The sequence below is a fragment of the Phyllobates terribilis genome, unplaced genomic scaffold (genome assembly GCF_046119375.1).
Source record: "Phyllobates terribilis strain yellow unplaced genomic scaffold, ASM4611937v1 Scaffold_8__6_contigs__length_399053987, whole genome shotgun sequence".
In the NCBI taxonomy this organism is placed as follows: domain Eukaryota; kingdom Metazoa; phylum Chordata; class Amphibia; order Anura; family Dendrobatidae; genus Phyllobates; species Phyllobates terribilis.
Genome location: NW_027362768.1, coordinates 196415201 through 196434722, shown reverse-complemented (window position 1 = coordinate 196434722; position 19522 = coordinate 196415201). Strand labels below are relative to the sequence as shown.

At 51.5% G+C, this 19522-nt stretch overlaps 1 protein-coding gene across 12 annotated transcripts in view; it reads left to right on the top strand.

The window, feature by feature from the left end:
- TTLL7 (tubulin tyrosine ligase like 7) overlaps positions 1 to 19522 on the top strand; it is a 202691-nt gene that overhangs the window by 114574 nt on the left and 68595 nt on the right. For all 12 annotated transcript variants that reach the window (XM_073643985.1, XM_073643984.1, XM_073643982.1 and 9 more), the window contains 5 exons: positions 1493 to 1587; positions 5237 to 5384; positions 6402 to 6475; positions 8509 to 8644; positions 17059 to 17145. In XM_073643985.1, coding sequence (XP_073500086.1) covers positions 1493 to 1587; positions 5237 to 5384; positions 6402 to 6475; positions 8509 to 8644; positions 17059 to 17145 — 540 coding nt within the window. The remainder of the gene's footprint in view (positions 1 to 1492; positions 1588 to 5236; positions 5385 to 6401; positions 6476 to 8508; positions 8645 to 17058; positions 17146 to 19522) is intronic.

Sequence of the window (19522 nt, the reverse complement as noted above, 5' to 3'; positions counted from 1 at the left end):
AAATAAAATGTTCATTTCTAGTAGTTGGTTGAAAACCCTTTGTTGCAATGACTGCCTGAAGTCTTGAACTCATGGACATCACCAGACGCTGTGTTTCCTCCTTTTTGATGCTCGGCCAGGCCTTCACTGCGGTGGTCTTCAGTTGCTGTTTGTTTGTGGGCCTTTCTGTCTGAAGTTTAGTCTTTAACAAGTGAAATGCTGCTCAATTGGGTTGAGATCAGGTGACTGACTTGGTCATTCAAGAATATTCCACTTCTTTGCTTTAATAAACTCCTGGGTTGCTTTGGCTTTATGTTTTGGGTCATTGTCCATCTGTAGTATGAAACGACGAGCAATCAGTTTGGCTGCATTTGGCTGGATCTGAGCACACAGTATGGCTCTGAAGACATCAGAATTCATTTGGCTGCTTCTGTCCTGTGTCACATCATCAATAAACACTAGTGACCCAGTGCCACTGGCAGCCATGCATGCCCGCGCCATCACATTGCCTCCACCGTGCTTTACAGATGATGTGGTATGCTTTGGATCATGAGCTGTACCACGCCTTCGCCATACTTTTCTCTTTCCATCATTCTGGTAGAGGTTGATCTTGGTTTCATCTGTCCAAAGAATGTTCTTCCAGAACTGTGCTGGCTTTTTTAGATGTTTTTTAGCAAAGTCCAGTCTAGGCTTTTTATTCTTGATGCTTATGAGTGGCTTGCACCGTGCAGTGAACCCTCTGTATTTACTTTCATGCAGTCTTCTCTGTATGGTAGATTTGGATATTGATACGCCCCCTCCTGGAGAGTGGTGGTCACTTGGTTGGCTGTTGTGAAGGGGTTTCTCTTCACCATGGAGATTATTCTGCGATCATCCACCACTGTTGTCTTCCGTGGGCGCCCAGGTCTTTTTGCATTGATGAGTTCACCAGTGCTTTCTTTCTTTCTCAGGATGCACCAAACTGTAGATTTTGCCACTCCTAATATTGTAGCAATTTCTGGGATGGGTTTTTCCTGTTTTTGCAGCTTAAGGATGGCTTGTTTCACCTGCATGGAGAGCTCCTTGACCGCATGTTTACTTCACAGAAAAAACTTCCAAATGCAACCACCGCACCTCAAATCAACTCCAGGCCTTTTATCTGCTTAATTGAGAATGACATAACGAAGGGATTGCCCACACCTGTCCATGAAATAGCCTTGGGGTCAATTGTCCAATTACTTTTGGTCCCTTTAAAAACAGGGTGGCACATGTTAACGAGCTGAAACTCCTAAACCCTTCATCCAGTTTTAATGTGGAGACCCTCAAATGAAAGCTGAAAGTCTGAACTTCAACTGCATCTGAATTGTTTTTGTTTAAAATTCATTGTGGTAATGTCTAGAACCAAAATTAGAAAAATGTTGTCTCTGTCCAAATATATATGGACCTAACTGTATATACTGCTAGAGGAGGATTTCAGGCAGTTCCTGTACTTTTTTATTTTTTGTTCTTGAAATATCTTTTTTTTTCTTTCCAGATCAACCGAGCTCCGAGCTTTGGAACAGACCAGAAGATCGACCACGATGTCAAGAAAGGAGTTCTGCTGAATGCATTAAAGCTTCTGAACATCAGGTAACGTGTCCGCCCTCCGTCTGCAGCCATCGTGTCCGGGGTTCTTGCTGGAGATTGCTCTTTTCTTCTTATATCCCCATCCGCTGCGCTGAACTACAGCCATCTGGCACTAGTTAGATGCCGCCATCGACCACTAATCCAATGCCCCATCGGCCACTAGTTGGATGCCGCCATTGGCCACTTGTTCAATGCCCCATTGGCCACTAGTTGGATGCCGCCATCTGGCACTAGTTGGATGCCGCCATCGGCCACTAGTTGGATGCCGCCGTCGGCCACTAGCCGCTCGTCTCCTCGCGCTGTAGTGATGGCGCTACGTGAGCCGCTCGTCTCCTAGCTCTGTAGTGATGGCGCTACGTGAGCCGCTCGTCTCCTCGCTCTGTAGTGATGGCGCTACAGGAGCCGCTCGTCTCCTCGCGCTGTAGTGATGGCGCTACGTGAGCCGCTCGTCTCCTCGCTCTGTAGTGATGGCGCTACGGGAGCCGCTCGTCTCCTTGCTCTGTAGTGATGGCGCTACGTGAGCCGCTCGTCTCCTCGCTCTGTAGTGATGGCGCTACGGGAGCCGCTCGTCTCCTTGCTCTGTAGTGATGGCGCTACGTGAGCCGCTCGTCTCCTTGCTCTGTAGTGATGGCGCTACGTGAGCCGCTCGTCTCCTAGCTCTGTAGTGATGGCGCTACGTGAGCCGCTCGTCTCCTCGCTCTGTAGTGATGGCGCTACGGGAGCCGCTCATCTCCTCGCGCTGTAGTGATGGCGCTACGGGAGCCGCTCGTCTCCTCGCTCTGTAGTGATGGCGCTACGGGAGCCGCTCGTCTCCTCGCTCTGTAGTGATGGCGCTACGGGAGCCGCTCGTCTCCTCGCTCTGTAGTGACGGCGCTACGTGAGCTGCTCGTCTCCTCGCTCTGTAGTGATGGCGCTACGTGAGCCGCTCGTCTCCTTGCTCTGTAGTGATGGCGCTACGTGAGCCGCTCGTCTCCTCGCTCTGCAGTGATGGCGCTACGTGAGCCGCTCGTCTCCTCGCTCTGTAGTGATGGCGCTACGTGAGCCGCTCGTCTCCTCGCGCTGTAGTGATGGCGCTACGTGAGCCGCTCGTCTCCTCGCTCTGTAGTGATGGCGCTACGTGAGCCGCTCGTCTCCTTGCTCTGTAGTGATGGTGCTACGTGAGCCGCTCGTCTCCTTGCTCTGTAGTGATGGCGCTACGTGAGCCGCTCGTCTCCTCGCTCTGCAGTGATGGCTCTACGTGAGCCGCTCGTCTCCTCGCTCTGTAGTGATGGCGCTACGTGAGCCTCTCGTCTCCTCGCTCTGTAGTGATGGCTCTACGTGAGCCGCTCGTCTCCTTGCTCTGTAGTGATGGCGCTACGTGAGCCGCTCGTCTCCTCGCTCTGTAGTGACGGCGCTACGTGAGCTGCTCGTCTCCTCGTGCTGTAGTGATGGCTCTACGTGAGCCGCTCGTCTCCTCGCTCTGCAGTGATGGCTCTACGTGAGCCGCTCGTCTCCTCGCTCTGCAGTGATGGCTCTACGTGAGCCGCTCGTCTCCTCGCTCTGCAGTGATGGCTCTACGTGAGCCGCTCGTCTCCTCGCTCTGCAGTGATGGCTCTACGTGAGCCGCTCGTCTCCTCGCTCTGCAGTGATGGCTCTACGTGAGCCGCTCGTCTCCTCGCTCTGTAGTGATGGCGCTACGTGAGCCGCTCGTCTCCTCGCTCTGCAGTGATGGCGCTACGTGAGCCGCTCGTCTCCTCGCTCTGTAGTGATGGCGCTACGTGAGCCGCTCGTCTCCTCGCTCTGCAGTGATGGCGCTACGTGAGCCGCTCGTCTCCTCGCTCTGCAGTGATGGCGCTACGTGAGCCGCTCGTCTCCTCGCTCTGTAGTGATGGCGCTACGTGAGCCGCTCGTCTCCTCGCTCTGTAGTGATGGCTCTACGTGAGCCGCTCGTCTCCTCGCTCTGTAGTGATGGCTCTACGTGAGCCGCTCGTCTCCTCGCTCTGTAGTGATGGCTCTACGTGAGCTGCTCGTCTCCTTGCTCTGTAGTGATGGCGCTACGTGAGCCGCTCGTCTCCTCGCTCTGCAGTGATGGCGCTACGTGAGCCGCTCGTCTCCTCGCTCTGTAGTGATGGCGCTACGTGAGCCGCTCGTCTCCTCGCTCTGTAGTGATGGCGCTACGTGAGCCGCTCGTCTCCTCGCTCTGTAGTGATGGCTCTACGTGAGCCGCTCGTCTCCTCGCTCTGTAGTGATGGCTCTACGTGAGCCGCTCGTCTCCTCGCTCTGTAGTGATGGCTCTACGTGAGCCGCTCGTCTCCTCGCTCTGTAGTGATGGCTCTACGTGAGTCGCTCGTCTCCTCGCTCTGCAGTGATGGCTCTACGTGAGCCGCTCGTCTCCTCGCTCTGTAGTGATGGCTCTACGTGAGCCGCTCGTCTCCTCGCTCTGTAGTGATGGCGCTACGTGAGCCGCTCGTCTCCTCGCTCTGTAGTGATGGCTCTACGTGAGCCGCTCGTCTCCTCGCTCTGTAGTGATGGCGCTAGGTGAGCCGCTCGTCTCCTCGCTCTGTAGTGATGGCTCTACGTGAGCCGCTCGTCTCCTCGCTCTGTAGTGACGGCGCTACGTGAGCCGCTCGTCTCCTCGCTCTGTAGTGACTGCGCTACGTGAGCTGCTCGTCTCCTTGCTCTGTAGTGATGGCGCTACGTGAGCCGCTCGTCTCCTCGCTCTGCAGTGATGGCTCTACGTGAGCCGCTCGTCTCCTTGCTCTGTAGTGATGGCTCTACGTGACCCGCTCGTCTCCTCGCTCTGTAGTGATGGCGCTACGTGAGCCGCTCGTCTCCTCGCTCTGTAGTGATGGCGCTACGTGAGCCGCTCGTCTCATCGCTCTGTAGTGATGGCTCTACGTGAGCCGCTCGTCTCCTCGCTCTGTAGTGATGGCGCTACGTGAGCCGCTCGTCTCCTAGCTCTGTAGTGATGGCGCTACGTGAGCCGCTCGTCTCCTCGCTCTGCAGTGATGGCGCTACGTGAGCCGCTCGTCTCCTCGCTCTGTAGTGATGGCTCTACGTGAGCCGCTCGTCTCCTCGCTCTGTAGTGATGGCTCTACGTGAGCCGCTCGTCTCCTTGCTCTGTAGTGATGGCGCTACGTGAGCCGCTCGTCTCCTTGCTCTGTAGTGATGGCGCTACGTGAGCCGCTCGTCTCCTCGCTCTGTAGTGATGGCGCTACGTGAGCCGCTCGTCTCCTCGCTCTGTAGTGATGGCGCTACGTGACCCGCTCGTCTCCTCGCTCTGTAGTGATGGCGCTACGTGACCCGCTCGTCTCCTCGCTCTGTAGTGATGGCGCTACGTGAGCCGCTCGTCTCCTCGCTCTGTAGTGATGGCGCTACGTGACCCGCTCGTCTCCTCGCTCTGTAGTGATGGCGCTACGTGAGCCGCTCGTCTCCTCGCTCTGTAGTGATGGCGCTACGTGAGCCGCTCGTCTCCTCGCTCTGTAGTGATGGCGCTACGTGAGCCGCTCGTCTCATCGCTCTGTAGTGATGGCTCTACGTGAGCCGCTCGTCTCCTCGCTCTGTAGTGATGGCGCTACGTGAGCCGCTCGTCTCCTCGCTCTGCAGTGATGGCGCCACGGGCGCCGCTGCTGTAATATCTCTCACATCTCGTTCATCTTTCTCTTTTCCGCAGAGCGAGTGATAAAAAGAAAAACTTGGCTAAACAGAAGGCCGAGGCGCAGAAGAGGCTGTACGGTCAGGGGTCCATGAAGAGACTGTCACCGGGGTCCTCCGACTGGGAGAAACAGCGCCACACGCTGGAGAGGAGGAAGGAAGAGCTGGTAAGAGGCTCGCGCCCCCGGCTGCTCAAGCTCGAGAGGCTGGACAGCGGCGCATAGTCTCCATGACAGCCGGTGTGCTGCCACATAGTGCTCCATATTACGGGGTTATTACTCTGCACTGATTCTGTGGGAGAAAACCATCATATTTGTAATAATATCCAAGGCATTGTGCCAATATGCAGAACTGGACAGATTATACCCTCCATATGGCCTCATAGGCGTCTATAGGTGATCAGTACTGTGGCTCTGTATTATCTCGTAGGAAAGTTTTACACTGTACAGTGGGTGCGGAAAGTATTCAGACCCCTTTACATTTTTCACTCTTTGTTTCATTGCAGCCATTTGGTAAATTATAAAAAGTTCATTTTTTTCTCAGTAAAGTCCACTCCGCGCCCCATCTGGACTGAAAAAAAAAACAGAAATGTAGAATTTTTTTTGCAGTGAAGATGGGGAGCAGAGTGGACTTTAATGAGAAAAAAATGAACTTTTTATAATTTACCAAATGGCTGCAATGAAACAAAGAGTGAAAAATGTAAAGGGGTCTGAATACTTTCTGTACCCACTGTAGATACCTATAGTGATGAGAACTGGGGGAGGGGTATTGTATTCTTAAAGGAGTTGTGCGGCATTAGAAAAACATGGCTTTTTCTTCCAAGAACAGCACCTCCCCTGTCTTCAGGTTGTATATGGTATTGCAGCTCTGCACCATTCCCTTCTATGACAACTCTTTTACATGGTGACATCCTGCTTGTGAGCTTATGATGGCCGCCATGTATATGAGTTCACACTCCTGTCCCTCGCTGCAGGTCTCTTCCAGTCTTTTCACCTCGTCCCAGTATAACCTGACGTTCACTGATGAGGACCAATAAGGCAGGAACAGATTTGTGCTAAATGTCCTATAGCAGATAAGTCCTGATCCCCGTGCTGCTGCCGTCATCTATCCTGCGTACACCTCTGCATCCAGGGGTCCGATCTCGAATATTGGGGTCTAAATCGTCTCAATTTGTGTTTCTACAGAAAGAACGACTTGCTCAGGTCCGGAAACAAATCTCTAAGGAAGAATACGAGAACAGACACATGGGGAACTACAGGTACTGCATGGTGCACGTGGCGCAGGGTGTGAACAGCACCTAAAGCCGCACGAAATGTAACGATAATGATCCGACCCAGAGCGGCCATGGATTGGCGCTGACCATTATTTCATGGCACTGATCACTCCCTCGGTGTAGGTTAGAACAGATCTGAATCTCATTATCTTCTCTTGTTCGTTACTGTTTCCAAAGAAAACTTTTGGATAAAGCAATATTACAGGCGACTATAGCAAACTGTAATAAATCTTATCATCTCCTTCTGTCTCCACTTATGAGCCACTTCTCCTCCTGAGCACTTCATTCACTGTGGAAAAGTGATAAAATTCCTCTTGGTCCAAACAGCTCACTGAGGGATCAGATTACAGCTGCCTACTGCAGTCTATGGAGAGGGAAGGAGAAGCGGACAAATTATATGGCAAAAACCTGCTGACAGATTCATGATATTAAACCTGAGCCAATCTCATGTCCTTCTGCTGGGGCCCCGAGCAAACTACAGGGGAAACTGTCAGCAAGTATAGGTGATAAATGTAATCTTAGCGGGGGGGCCAACCATTCGTTCCATATGTATGGAGCAGTGGCGAGACTGCAGTGCTCTAATCTCTCCTCTGGGATTAGAGGAGACGCTGTGGTCGTGTGCGACCATCGCCCTGTAGACAGTGTAGAGCAACGGTCGCACATGCACTGGTGACTGGGGGGTCCCGGGGGCAGACCTTCCCGGCCGACACGTTACCCTTCCTAAAGTGGCTGAGCTGATCCGTGTTTCTTTGGAGGGAGGGGGGATAAGCGGCTATCAGGCGCCTTTGGCGCAGATGATCTAGGAAAAAGCGATGGAGTAGGTGAAAAATGTAACCAGTCATATCGCTGTCATGATGGACAAACAACTCATGTGAGTGGCCGGACATAGTACCGCCAAAAAGCCGACAGCGGCCCGGTCCGCGCCTCCGCCCGGGTATCCATATGGGATGGGAGCAGCCGTGATTTTTTTTTTTCTAGAGATCAGTTCTCATAATGAATAGGGGAAGTCACAGTAACTGCGGAGAATCCTCGATCTCATGAACAATGAGGAAACATTGGAGCAAAAGAAAGTAAAAAAAACAAACTGAAAAAATGCAGATTCCTGAAAAGGTTGCAGGAGGGGTAAGCAGTTTTTTGAAGGGTTAATGCAGTTCGTCAGCTCATCCTTGGTGCGGCGGCTGGTGCGCGGCGTAACACTAGATAAAACATGATTGGGATTTTGAGCCGAAACATTTTGCAATTAACCACCTAGAAGCAAATAAGTTCTCATCTCGGCAGCTCGGGCCGGTAATAGACTGCCGGGGGCTATGGACTTACGTCATTAGACTTCACGCACCGCTCTCTAATAGCACCGTGCGGCCATCTTGCCTGTAAGCGTCCCACTCATCCTGTGTCCCGATTGAAATGGGTTTTGAGCCGATGCCCCCTCCTCCACGGGAAACGCCTCAATTTCCTTTTAATTTCTCATTAACGTTCCTCAACTTTATCTGATTGAAAGTTATCAGGCGACTTATTAGGGAGCGCGGCGGTGACTGGCTGCGCTATTAACACTTTATATTCTGCTGATGACATTTATCATTACAGCTGTGGGCGCACTACAAAGCTCAGCCTTTGCGGAGGAGGACTTTTTTATCTTTGTATTTTTGTGCTTTTCATCCATCTGTCTATATCTCTTTCTCTCGCTTTCCTTTTTTTGCCATCACGTTTGCAGTAGTTGATTTGTTCCGCATTATTTGCGCTGATGATCCGCCTGGACGCTGCAAGCTCCTCCTGATCGCCTGTCATATTATTATAAAACCGTTTCTCCTCCACTTTATTGCACGTTCTGAAGAGTCGGTGAAAACTCCGGTGAATAAGATCTGACCCTTCATCGTTTCCCCTGCGCCATTTTGGCAGATTGCCGCTTCTTCTTGATCATCTTTATACTTGTCTATGTATCTATGTAAATGTTGCTCGGATTCTTTTTATTTTTTTTCCTTGCAGTTGATGTGTGATGAGTGTTTTCTCCTTTTTCGCAGACGTATCTACCCCCCAGAGGATAAGCTGCTGCTAGAGAAGTACGAGGGTCTCCTGAGCACGGCCTTCCAGACGTTCCTTGCCGGCAGAGCAGCCTCCCTCCAGCGAGAGATGAATAATCCTCTGAAACGGATGAAGGTGCGGTCTGTGTGCCAGAGATCACGGTGGAGTGTTGGAGTGCATGATCCACGCTGGACGCGTCCTCGGCATGTATCAGCGTATGATCCGCTCCATTGGCACGTGCCTGAGCTTGTGATCTGCGCTGAGCACGTCCTGTCTGTGTCACATCCTCCGCAGCTACACCTCTGGCTGTTATTACCTGCTGCACCTCTGGCTGTTATTACCTGCTGCACCTCTGGCTGTTATTACCTGCATCCAGTTATGACATGATGCTTAGTCAGACACCAGCTTCTAACATCTTTTCTAAGGAATCTTATCCCGTTCCTCATGGGCAATGGCCTCTCGATCACTCATGAGTTGTCAAGAGACTGATCCAAAAAATTAAGAGAAGAGATCATTGTACAAACAAGGAGACAGCGGCAGTGACTGCTCCTAGAGATACAGCTGAAAGCACGGGTCTCATAGTATCACCGGCTACACTACCTGGACATGGCAGAGAGGAAGTTGTCACCGGCTGCCGCCAGAGACTTGGACCTAGTGCACAAAAACTCTCAAGTGACTGCATACTAAATGCTGAAGGTCTCCACACCCGATCTCCAAGATCACTTCTACTGACCCCAAATCAAGAGAAAAGTAATCTGAAATATGTTCAAATTCTTTTCTGTGGAACCGTGAGACAAACCTAGAACTTTCCAAGCCTGTTGATCAGAAGTATGTCTGGAGGAGCAAGAATGAAGGGCACTCTGAAAAGGAAAAGGACATCATGCCTACAGTGAAGCATGGCGTTGACTCAGTAATGTCTACAGTGGAGAACGGCGAGGGTTCAGTGATGTTTATAGTGGAGCACGGTGGGGGCTCGTTGACGTGTACAGTGAAGCATGGAGGGGGCTCAGTGATATCTCCAGTGGAGCACGGTGGGGGCTCAGTGATTTTTACAGTGGAGCACAGTGGGGGCTCGGTGATGTCTACAGTGGAGCACGGTGGGGGCTCAGTGATGTATACAGTGAAGCACGGTGGGGGCTTGGTGATGTCTACAGTGGAGCACGGCGGGGGCTTAGTGATGTTTACAGTGGAACACGGTGGGGGTTCGGTGACGTCTACAGTGAAGCACGGCGGGGGTTCGATGGTGTGTACAGTGAAGCACGGTGGGGGCTTGGTGATGTCTACAGTGGAGCACAGCAGGGGCTTAGTGATGTTTACAGTGGAACACGGTGGGGGTTCGGTGACGTCTACAGTGAAGCACGGCGGGGGTTCGATGGTGTGTACAGTGAAGCACGGTGGGGGCTTGGTGATGTCTACAGTGGAGCATGGTGGGGACTCGGTGATGTCTACAGTGAAGCACGGCGGGGGTTCAATGATGTCTACAGTGAAGCACGGTGGGGGCTTGGTGATGTCTACAGTGGAGCATGGTGGGGACTCGGTGATGTCTACAGTGAAGCACGGTGGGGGCTTGGTGATGTCTACAGTGGAGCATGGTGGGGACTTGGTGATGTCTACAGTGATGCACGGTGGGGGCTTGGTGATGTCTACAATGGAGCATGGCGGGGGCTCAGTGATGTCTACAGTGAAGCATAGCGGGGGCTCGGTGATGTCTACAGTGAAGCACGGCGGGGGCCCAGTGATGTTTTTTGGCTGGAAATCTGCATTTTGTGGAGGACAAGATGGATTCAATCATTTATCAGGAAATCCTAAGGGAATGCTTCACCTTTTGTGAGGAGCTGAAGTTCAGACGTCATTTGACCTTCCTACTGGACATTAACTCCAGACACCTCACGGTCCACAAAGGATTGGTGTCAAAACAAGTCTTGGAAGATTCTGGAGCGGCCGTCACAGTTGCTGACTTGAATCCAATAAAAAAATCTTTGGTGGGATATGAAGCAAACTCAAGAATGTTAGTGACCTTGAGGCCATTGCCCAGGAGGACTGGACTCAGATTTCTCAGAAACGCTGCCCGAAGCTGGTGTTTGGTGATGCATCACATCTGCAGCAGGTCATAACAGCCAGAGGTGCAGCAAATTATAACAGCCAGAAGGGCTCTATTGAGTACTTAAGGCGCTGGCCATGACTGCAGCAGTCTGTAAAGGTGACATTTTGCAGTGAACTTGGAGAAACTTTTTATATTATTTGTGCTCAGATATCTACATTGTTCTTCTTTTGTTGGTTTATAGATGACGGAAGAAAGTTTGTAAATTTTACTAATTCCTGAAGTTACAATGGGGGGTGTGGGGATAATTGTGATAGTCGCGGCACTTCTCTGCATCATCGGGGCAGGTTTTGTGGCCTCAGCAGATGTGCGGTTTTGTGTATTAGACCCTGATTTATTCCTGAATAAGCTGATACCGCAGAACCATCCGGCACCTGAGAAGTGAAGTCGTGCGGAAAACTCTGTCAATAGATTTTAACTTTCCAGCCCGACTGATTTCACGGCCATTACACCTCCGATGGAGACCCCTCTACGCTCCGTCCACGAGCCGGGGGGCCATGGCCTGGGAAGAGTTTGCAGCACGTCAGTTTTCCAATTTTATTTAAAGTCAATTTAACCAAGAAATTTGTCACAGTTTCTAAAAATCCATCGTGGAACCGAAGTCGCAGCTCCGGGGCGGTTTATCAAGAACTTGTTTTAGGCCGTGGTGGATGTAAAGCTCCTCGGTGGTAAATTTGGACTTTTTCTTCGTGTCCTTCCAGGTTTGTGCCCCTTGGCAATAGTGACGGAGCTGCCCGGCCGTGCGCTCCATCTACAGATATGGAAATGCTGTGCATGTGGGCTGTCACGTGGCCTCTCCCACTGCAATGTGTTTTCCTGCGTGATGGTGGGTGATGACCCCCAAAATAACCGACAGTTACAGGAGGAAGAACAGCTCTGGAGCACAAAATGCAACAAATAGTGAAATACTGACATGGTCCACAGTGGTCATCGCTTCTGGTGCTGGCCCAGACTAGCAGAAGGACCAGCGCTGGATCCGCAGGGGAGACGCAGACAAATATGTCCGATTTTCCTCCCCATCCATGCCCCCAGTAATGTTTCTCCTTAGGCTGGACAATTCCTTTAGTTATAATATTCCATTTGTGGGATGAAAAAATATCATTGAGGAAGTGTCGTCCTGGTCCGTATTCTGTCCTGGTCCGTATTCTGTCCTGTCTGTATTCTGTCCTGGTCTGTATTCTGTCCTGGTCTGTATTCTGTCCTGGTCTGTATTCTGTCCTGGTCTGTATTCTGTCCTGGTCTGTATTCTGTCCTGGTCTGTATTCTGTCCTGGTCTGTATTCTGTCCTGGTCTGTATTCTGTCCTGGTCCGTATTCTGTCCTGGTCCGTATTCTGTCCTGGTCCGTATTCTGTCCTGGTCCGTATTCTGTCCTGGTCCGTATTCTGTCCTGGTCCGTATTCTGTCCTGGTCCGTATTCTGTCCTGGTCCGTATTCTGTCCTGGTCCGTATTCTGTCCTGGTCCGTATTCTGTCCTGGTCCGTATTCTGTCCTGGTCCGTATTCTGTCCTGGTCTGTATTCTGTCCTGGTCCGTATTCTGTCCTGGTCCGTATTCTGTCCTGGTCCGTATTCTGTCCTGGTCCGTATTCTGTCCTGGTCCGTATTCTGTCCTGGTCCGTATTCTGTCCTGGTCCGTATTCTGTCCTGGTCCGTATTCTGTCCTGGTCCGTATTCTGTCCTGGTCCGTATTCTGTCCTGGTCCGTATTCTGTCCTGGCCCGTATTCTGTCCTGGCCCGTATTCTGTCCTGGCCCGTATTCTGTCCTGGCCCGTATTCTGTCCTGGCCCGTATTCTGTCCTGGCCCGTATTCTGTCCTGGCCCGTATTCTGTCCTGGCCCGTATTCTGTCCTGGTCCGTATTCTGTCCTGGTCCGTATTCTGTCCTGGTCCGTATTCTGTCCTGGTCCGTATTCTGTCCTGGTCCGTATTCTGTCCTGTCCCGGTCCATATTCTGTTGTGACGATACAACCTAAAATTTTAATAAGCCAAACATTTAGATTTGTTAATCCAAGAGAAATACTCTATTATCTTTGTGCATTTGTATCTGGTCAATAAGAACAGACCAGTATTTGTATAACCCTGAATGTTGAATTCTATTTCTTTGGAAACAATCATGTTTAGTATGTTAATGACCAATTGTACTAAAAGTCAGCTAGAGGATTATTTACAACAGCCCCTGTGATGCCAACTATGTAAATAGATTAGCTCAAACAATGATAGCTGAGCCCTGCACCTTTACCTCCTACCTGTGACTAATGACCATTGACCTGTGGATGTGTCCTTAAAAAGGACATGTGCTTCTGTAGCAGAGAGATTTTTAAACAGGGATGTCTGTAGTGCTGCAAGCAGAATCGAGGAGCATCAGAAAGACTTTACAAGGAGAATGAGAGACATCCTTCAGGACAGCAGATGGATTGCATGACATTACCTAAAGAGACACAGATTTGTATTCTACATGATTCTAGTCTAAGGGTACGGCCCTGACTGGAAAGATTCAGATCTGCTCCATTGACCATCAGAGAGATATGGATACATTTTGGGGAGACCCAGGTTGGGCGATGAAGTCACCTGTCCCCATGGATATGTTGTTTGGGGTTGCCAGGAGGGACCCACCGGTTGCCTGCAACCCACGGAGACATTCGGAGAAGCCAGAGTGGGACCCGCCGATCATCTGGCCCCATGGAAACTCTCAGAGAGGCCAGATTTGGACCCTCGGGTCTCCTGGTCTTGTACCTCAATGGAATGTCGGCTTCCTAAGCTTGCCGCCACCTCCTCTCTGTGGGGGCCCGCCAGAAGCCGGGGGCCACTGGTTGAGGTAGTCGGCCCTGGAAGTCTCCAGAGTCGCAGCTGTTCTATTCCCAGGCTGGCGGAGAAGGAAGGGTGAGACTGTGTAATGTTGTACCATCTTGGGTATTTGCTGGGACTGTTCTGTGTTTATTGTCCGCTTTGTGGTTCAATAAAGTATTGCCACACTGTTTTACCCTCACCCTGTGTTGTTTGAGTGGTATTGCACCCACGGAAGACCCCGGGTCTTCACATATGTCTTGTCCCGGTCCGTATTCTGTCCTGTCCCGGTCCGTATTCTGTCCTGTCCCGGTCCGTATTCTGTCCTGTCCCGGTCCGTATTCTGTCCTGTCCCGGTCCGTATTCTGTCCTGTCCCGGTCCGTATTCTGTCCTGTCCCGGTCCGTATTCTGTCCTGTCCCGGTCCGTATTCTGTCCTGTCCCGGTCCGTATTCTGTCCTGTCCCGGTCCGTATTCTGTCCTGTCCCGGTCCGTATTCTGTCCTGTCCCGGTCCGTATTCTGTCTTGTCCCGGTCCGTATTCTGTCTTGTCCCGGTCCGTATTCTGTCTTGTCCCGGTCCGTATTCTGTCTTGTCCCGGTCCGTATTCTGTCTTGTCCCGGTCCGTATTCTGTCTTGTCCCGGTCCGTATTCTGTCTTGTCCCGGTCCGTATTCTGTCTTGTCCCGGTCCGTATTCTGTCTTGTCCCGGTCCGTATTCTGTCTTGTCCCGGTCCGTATTCTGTCTTGTCCCGGTCCGTATTCTGTCTTGTCCCGGTCCGTATTCTGTCTTGTCCCGGTCCGTATTCTGTCTTGTCCCGGTCCGTATTCTGTCTTGTCCCGGTCCGTATTCTGTCTTGTCCCGGTCCGTATTCTGTCCTGTCCCGGTCCGTATTCTGTCCTGGCCCGTATTCTGTCCTGGCCCGTATTCTGTCCTGGTCCGTATTCTGTCCTGGTCCGTATTCTGTCCTGGTCCGTATTCTGTCCTGGTCCGTATTCTGTCCTGGTCCGTATTCTGTCCTGGTCCGTATTCTGTCCTGGTCCGTATTCTGTCCCGGTCCGTATTCTGTCCTGTCCCGGTCCATATTCTGTTGTGACGATACAACCTAAAATTTTAATAAGCCAAACATTTAGATTTGTTAATCCAAGAGAAATACTCTATTATCTTTGTGCATTTGTATCTGGTCAATAAGAACAGACCAGTATTTGTATAACCCTGAATGTTGAATTCTATTTCTTTGGAAACAATCATGTTTAGTATGTTAATGACCAATTGTACTAAAAGTCAACTAGAGGATTATTTACAACAGCCCCTGTGATGCCAACTATGTAAATAGATTAGCTCAAACAATGATAGCTGAGCCCTGCACCTTTACCTCCTACCTGTGACTAATGACCATTGACCTGTGGATGTGTCCTTAAAAAGGACATGTGCTTCTGTAGCAGAGAGATTTTTAAACAGGGATGTCTGTAGTGCTGCAAGCAGAATCGAGGAGCATCAGAAAGACTTTACAAGGAGAATGAGAGACATCCTTCAGGACAGCAGATGGAGTGCATGACATTACCTAAAGAGACACAGATTTGTATTCTACATGATTCTAGTCTAAGGGTACGGCCCTGACTGGAAAGATTCAGATCTGCTCCATTGACCATCAGAGAGATATGGATACATTTTGGGGAGACCCAGGTTGGGCGATGAAGTCACCTGTCCCCATGGATATGTTGTTTGGGGTTGCCAGGAGGGACCCACCGGTTGCCTGCAACCCACGGAGACATTCGGAGAAGCCAGAGTGGGACCCGCCGATCATCTGGCCCCATGGAAACTCTCAGAGAGGCCAGATTTGGACCCTCGGGTCTCCTGGTCTTGTACCTCAATGGAATGTCGGCTTCCTAAGCTTGCCGCCACCTCCTCTCTGTGGGGGCCCGCCAGAAGCCGGGGGCCACTGGTTGAGGTAGTCGGCCCTGGAAGTCTCCAGAGTCGCAGCTGTTCTATTCCCAGGCTGGCGGAGAAGGAAGGGTGAGACTGTGTAATGTTGTACCATCTTGGGTATTTGCTGGGACTGTTCTGTGTTTATTGTCCGCTTTGTGGTTCAATAAAGTATTGCCACACTGTTTTACCCTCACCCTGTGTTGTTTGAGTGGTATTGCACCCACGGAAGACCCCGGGTCTTCACATATGTCTTGTCCCGGTCCGTATTCTGTCCTGTCCCGGTCCATATTCTGTCCTGTCCCGGTCCGTATTCTGTCCTGTCCCGGTCCGTATTCTGTCCTGTCCCGGTCCGTATTCTGTCCTGTCCCGGTCCGTATTCTGTCTTGTCCCGGTCCGTATTCTGTCTTGTCCCGGTCCGTATTCTGTCTTGTCCCGGTCCGTATTCTGTCTTGTCCCGGTCCGTATTCTGTCTTGTCCCGGTCCGTATTCTGTCTTGTCCCGGTCCGTATTCTGTCTTGTCCCGGTCCGTATTCTGTCCTGTCCCGGTCCGTATTCTGTCTTGTCCCGGTCCGTATTCTGTCTTGTCCCGGTCCGTATTCTGTCCTCTCCCTGGGTGAGTTTGCACGGTCTGCATTTGCACCTGCTCATAGCGGCAGAGCGCTGTCAGGGGGAATATTGATCACATGGAGGTCGGATTGACCCCGCAGGAGTCTGGACGAGCGCTCTGACAGCCCTGGTGAGAGCAGCATTGAGGCCATTAGTGGTTGTCACATTGGAAAACAGAAGAAACTCCTGAATAAAATGTTAATGACCCGAGGACGCTGACGCGGGAGTGATATTTTCTGGTGCATTTTCCCCTTCAGTCCTTTAATCATAGGAGAGTCTTGGCTTCCATCTTTACTCAGAGGATTATTCATTACGGCTGATCAGATGTCGCCGCTTTGATGAGGAGTCCACACAGAATTCGAGATCACTCGCTGCGAGGGGAAAACAGGATTTGGCTTATAAAATTTATTGTTTTGTGTCACTTTATGGAAAAAAAAACCGACTAATGTGTATAACGATGGAAAAGAATAAAGTTGCTCCTGGAATTATCCTTTGGGGGCCATCAGTGTGTTATCTGGGGGTCTCAACCTCTGGGGGAGACTGGCACAATGGAGGGGCTCATCCATGTGATTGGATGCGCCCCTTTATCCGGCTTACTGGTGGGGGTCCCAGCTGAATATTAGAACGCAGTGACTGCAATGCGGAGATAGATGTAAGAGGCGCTGATGGGCCGGAGGGGCAATGGTTGTTCCATCCAATCCTGGGAATAGGGGGGCGCCCGGATCCCTTTCTACCCGGTGAGCTGGACTCTGCATTCATGTGACCACCGCACCATCCTCTCCTGGACACCCATTCACCAAGCAGGTGGGGTCCTAGAGGAGGAATCCCACCTATTTGCACGTATATGGGATAAACAAGTCGTGGCTGATAGTGGTCGTACTTTGGAAGCTGAGCAGCGGTGGTCTTCGCTCTGGGCAATAGTGGGGTCCATTAGTCAGACCCGCACTCACATTGTGACATAATCTATATTCTTATTGTGTATCGCCCTTTCAATAAATTTCATATTGTCCTTTTCCTGCTTGCTCCTCTTCTGGAGCCCCCGTGACTTATGAGAGGGGCACGTGAGCGGATATTTGGGGATTGACGCTTTGTGCCGCACAGTTCTGTGAAATGTTCCCCTTTGTGTTGTGCAGGAAGAAGACATCTTGGATCTCCTTGAGCAATGCGAGCTGGATGATGAGAAACTGTCCGGGAAATCCTCGCGGCACCGAGAACCTCGGGTAGGAGACGCCTTATATTTCCTTCTTAGTTGTGCAGCGACTATAACGGCACACGACCCCAAAGCCTAGAGATGCCGCCGGTTCCTCAGGGCGGCAAGGCCTGGCCCTAAGGGTGCCGGGTTGGGAAGTAGTTGGGATTTTTGGACTTGATTCCTCCGCTCGGTCCCAGGATTCTGGTTTTACAAGAATCCTGATTGGACTAAAAAACCGCGAACGATTCAGTGTAGATTAAAGGGTTCGTCTGGCGCCACTCACTCCTGTATCGAGGGGTGACGCCACGTCCTCAGTGCCGGGACACGTGCGCCCTCGGCGGCTCTCAGAATGATAATGTTTAGGACAGATCAGGACACCTGCGGCAGGTACGTGTGGAGGTGAAGCCGTCAGAGACATCGTCCTGGAGAAACCCATAAAGTGCATGTCCAAATATTATAAAAACCAGCCTGCGATGGTGTAAAATACCAGAATAACTTACCAATCCCCTGCTGCGCCCGCACTGCTGCCGCCCGTGCCACTGGGCTCTGACGGGTTGGCATCATGGAGGTCACCGCTGTTGCAGTGATTGGTTGCAGCAATTGGATGTCATCAAATGGAGACCGACGGGAAAATGGAGAAACTTTGGCACAGGAGCAGCGGGGGATGGGACCTGCTGTCATTTTTCCCCAGTCTTGCGGGAAGTTGCCCTTTTTCATGGTATCTGCATGTACCCAGACCTGGTACTACACCCTACAGAAGGTTCCCTGCCTGGGATCAGGATGCACCATTTTGTTTTTTGCCCGGAAAATGATTTTTAAATCGCCGTACTAACCTATTATTTAGGCACCAGATGTTCCTATAAGGGGTGTCCATAGAAGTGCTGTACATGCCACCATCCATTATAAGGTCGCTGTGCCAGCTTTACCCGCCAGCTCTCATTATAATGTCTGCCATTTTGTCTTGTCTCCCAAGGTCACTGTGATTGCTCCTGATTGGGGTCTGCTGTCGGCCATGGCCTCATGTGAGGTGCAGGGTCAGATTGTATCTGACATCTCGTGTCGTCAGCCGCAGCTCCTCCAGGAAACGCTGAGTGCAATGTGCGCAGGTTGTGCGCTGTCATTCCTGAACAAGCTGATAAAAATGAATCATCCCCAGAACTGATGAGAGTTCTCATCCATCCGTGTTACTCGTCATCCATTACGGAAGACGAAGCCTCCAAGTTTCCAGCACATTGTTGTGCGCTCCATCTGGCACGCTGCACGCCGTCATTATGTGATACGCTGCGGCTACAATTAATGTCTGTACTCTTAATACCGCTAATAGACTGCAGCCAGGCAGATGATGACTGCTCGCTGCACGTTTACTGCACATCGGGGCTGCTGCAATCGAGGGGCCACAGCCACTAACACATGTCAGCAGGCGGCATTGGCTGCATCCACACATCCGCACTCCACTCCATCTCACACGTTTTCCACATAATGAAATATCTAAAGTAAATGAAATTTTACAAGATTCAATGGAGCAAGATGGCGCTGTGAGAGGTGGCGCTACGAGTTATGGCGCTGTGAGAGGTGGCACTGCAAGTGATGGCGCTGTGAGAAGTAGCACTGCAAGTGATGGCGCTGTGAGAGGTGGCACTGCAAGTGATGGCTTTGAGAGGTGGCACTGCGAGTGATGGCGCTGTGAGAGGTGGCACTGCGAGTGATGGCGCTGTGAGAGGTGGCACTGCGAGTGATGGCGCTGTGAGAGGTGGCACTGCAAGTGATGGCACTGTGAGAGGTGGAGCTGCGAGTGCTGGCGCTGTGAGTGCTGGCGCTGTGAGAGGTGGCGCTGTGAGAGGTGGAGCTGTGAGAGGTGGCACTGCAAGTGATGGCGCTCTGAGAGGTGGCACTGTGAGAGGTGTGCTGTGAGAGGTGGAGCTGATAATGATGGCACTGTGAGAGGTGGTGCTGTGAGAGGTAGCGCTGTGAGTGATAGTACTGTGACAGGTGGAGTTGTGAGAGGTAGCGCTGCGAGTGATAGCTCTGTAAGAGGTGGAGCTGCAAGTGATGGCGCTGTGAGAGGTAACACTGCAAGTGATGGCGCTGTGAGAGGTGGTGCTGCGAGTGATGGCGCTGTGAGAGGTGGCACTGTGAGAGATGATACTATGAGAGGTGGTGCTGTGAGTGATAGCGCTGTGAGAGGTGGCACTGCAAGTGATGGCGCTGTGAGAGTTTGCACTACAAGTGATGGCGCTGTGAGAGTTTGCACTACAAGTGATGGCGCTGTGAGAGTTTGCACTACAAGTGATGGCGCTGTGAGAGTTTGCACTACAAGTGATGGCGCTGTGAGAGGTAACGCTGCGAGTGATGACGCTGTGAGAGGTGGAGCTGTGAGAGCTGGCGCTGCGAGTGATGGCGCTGTG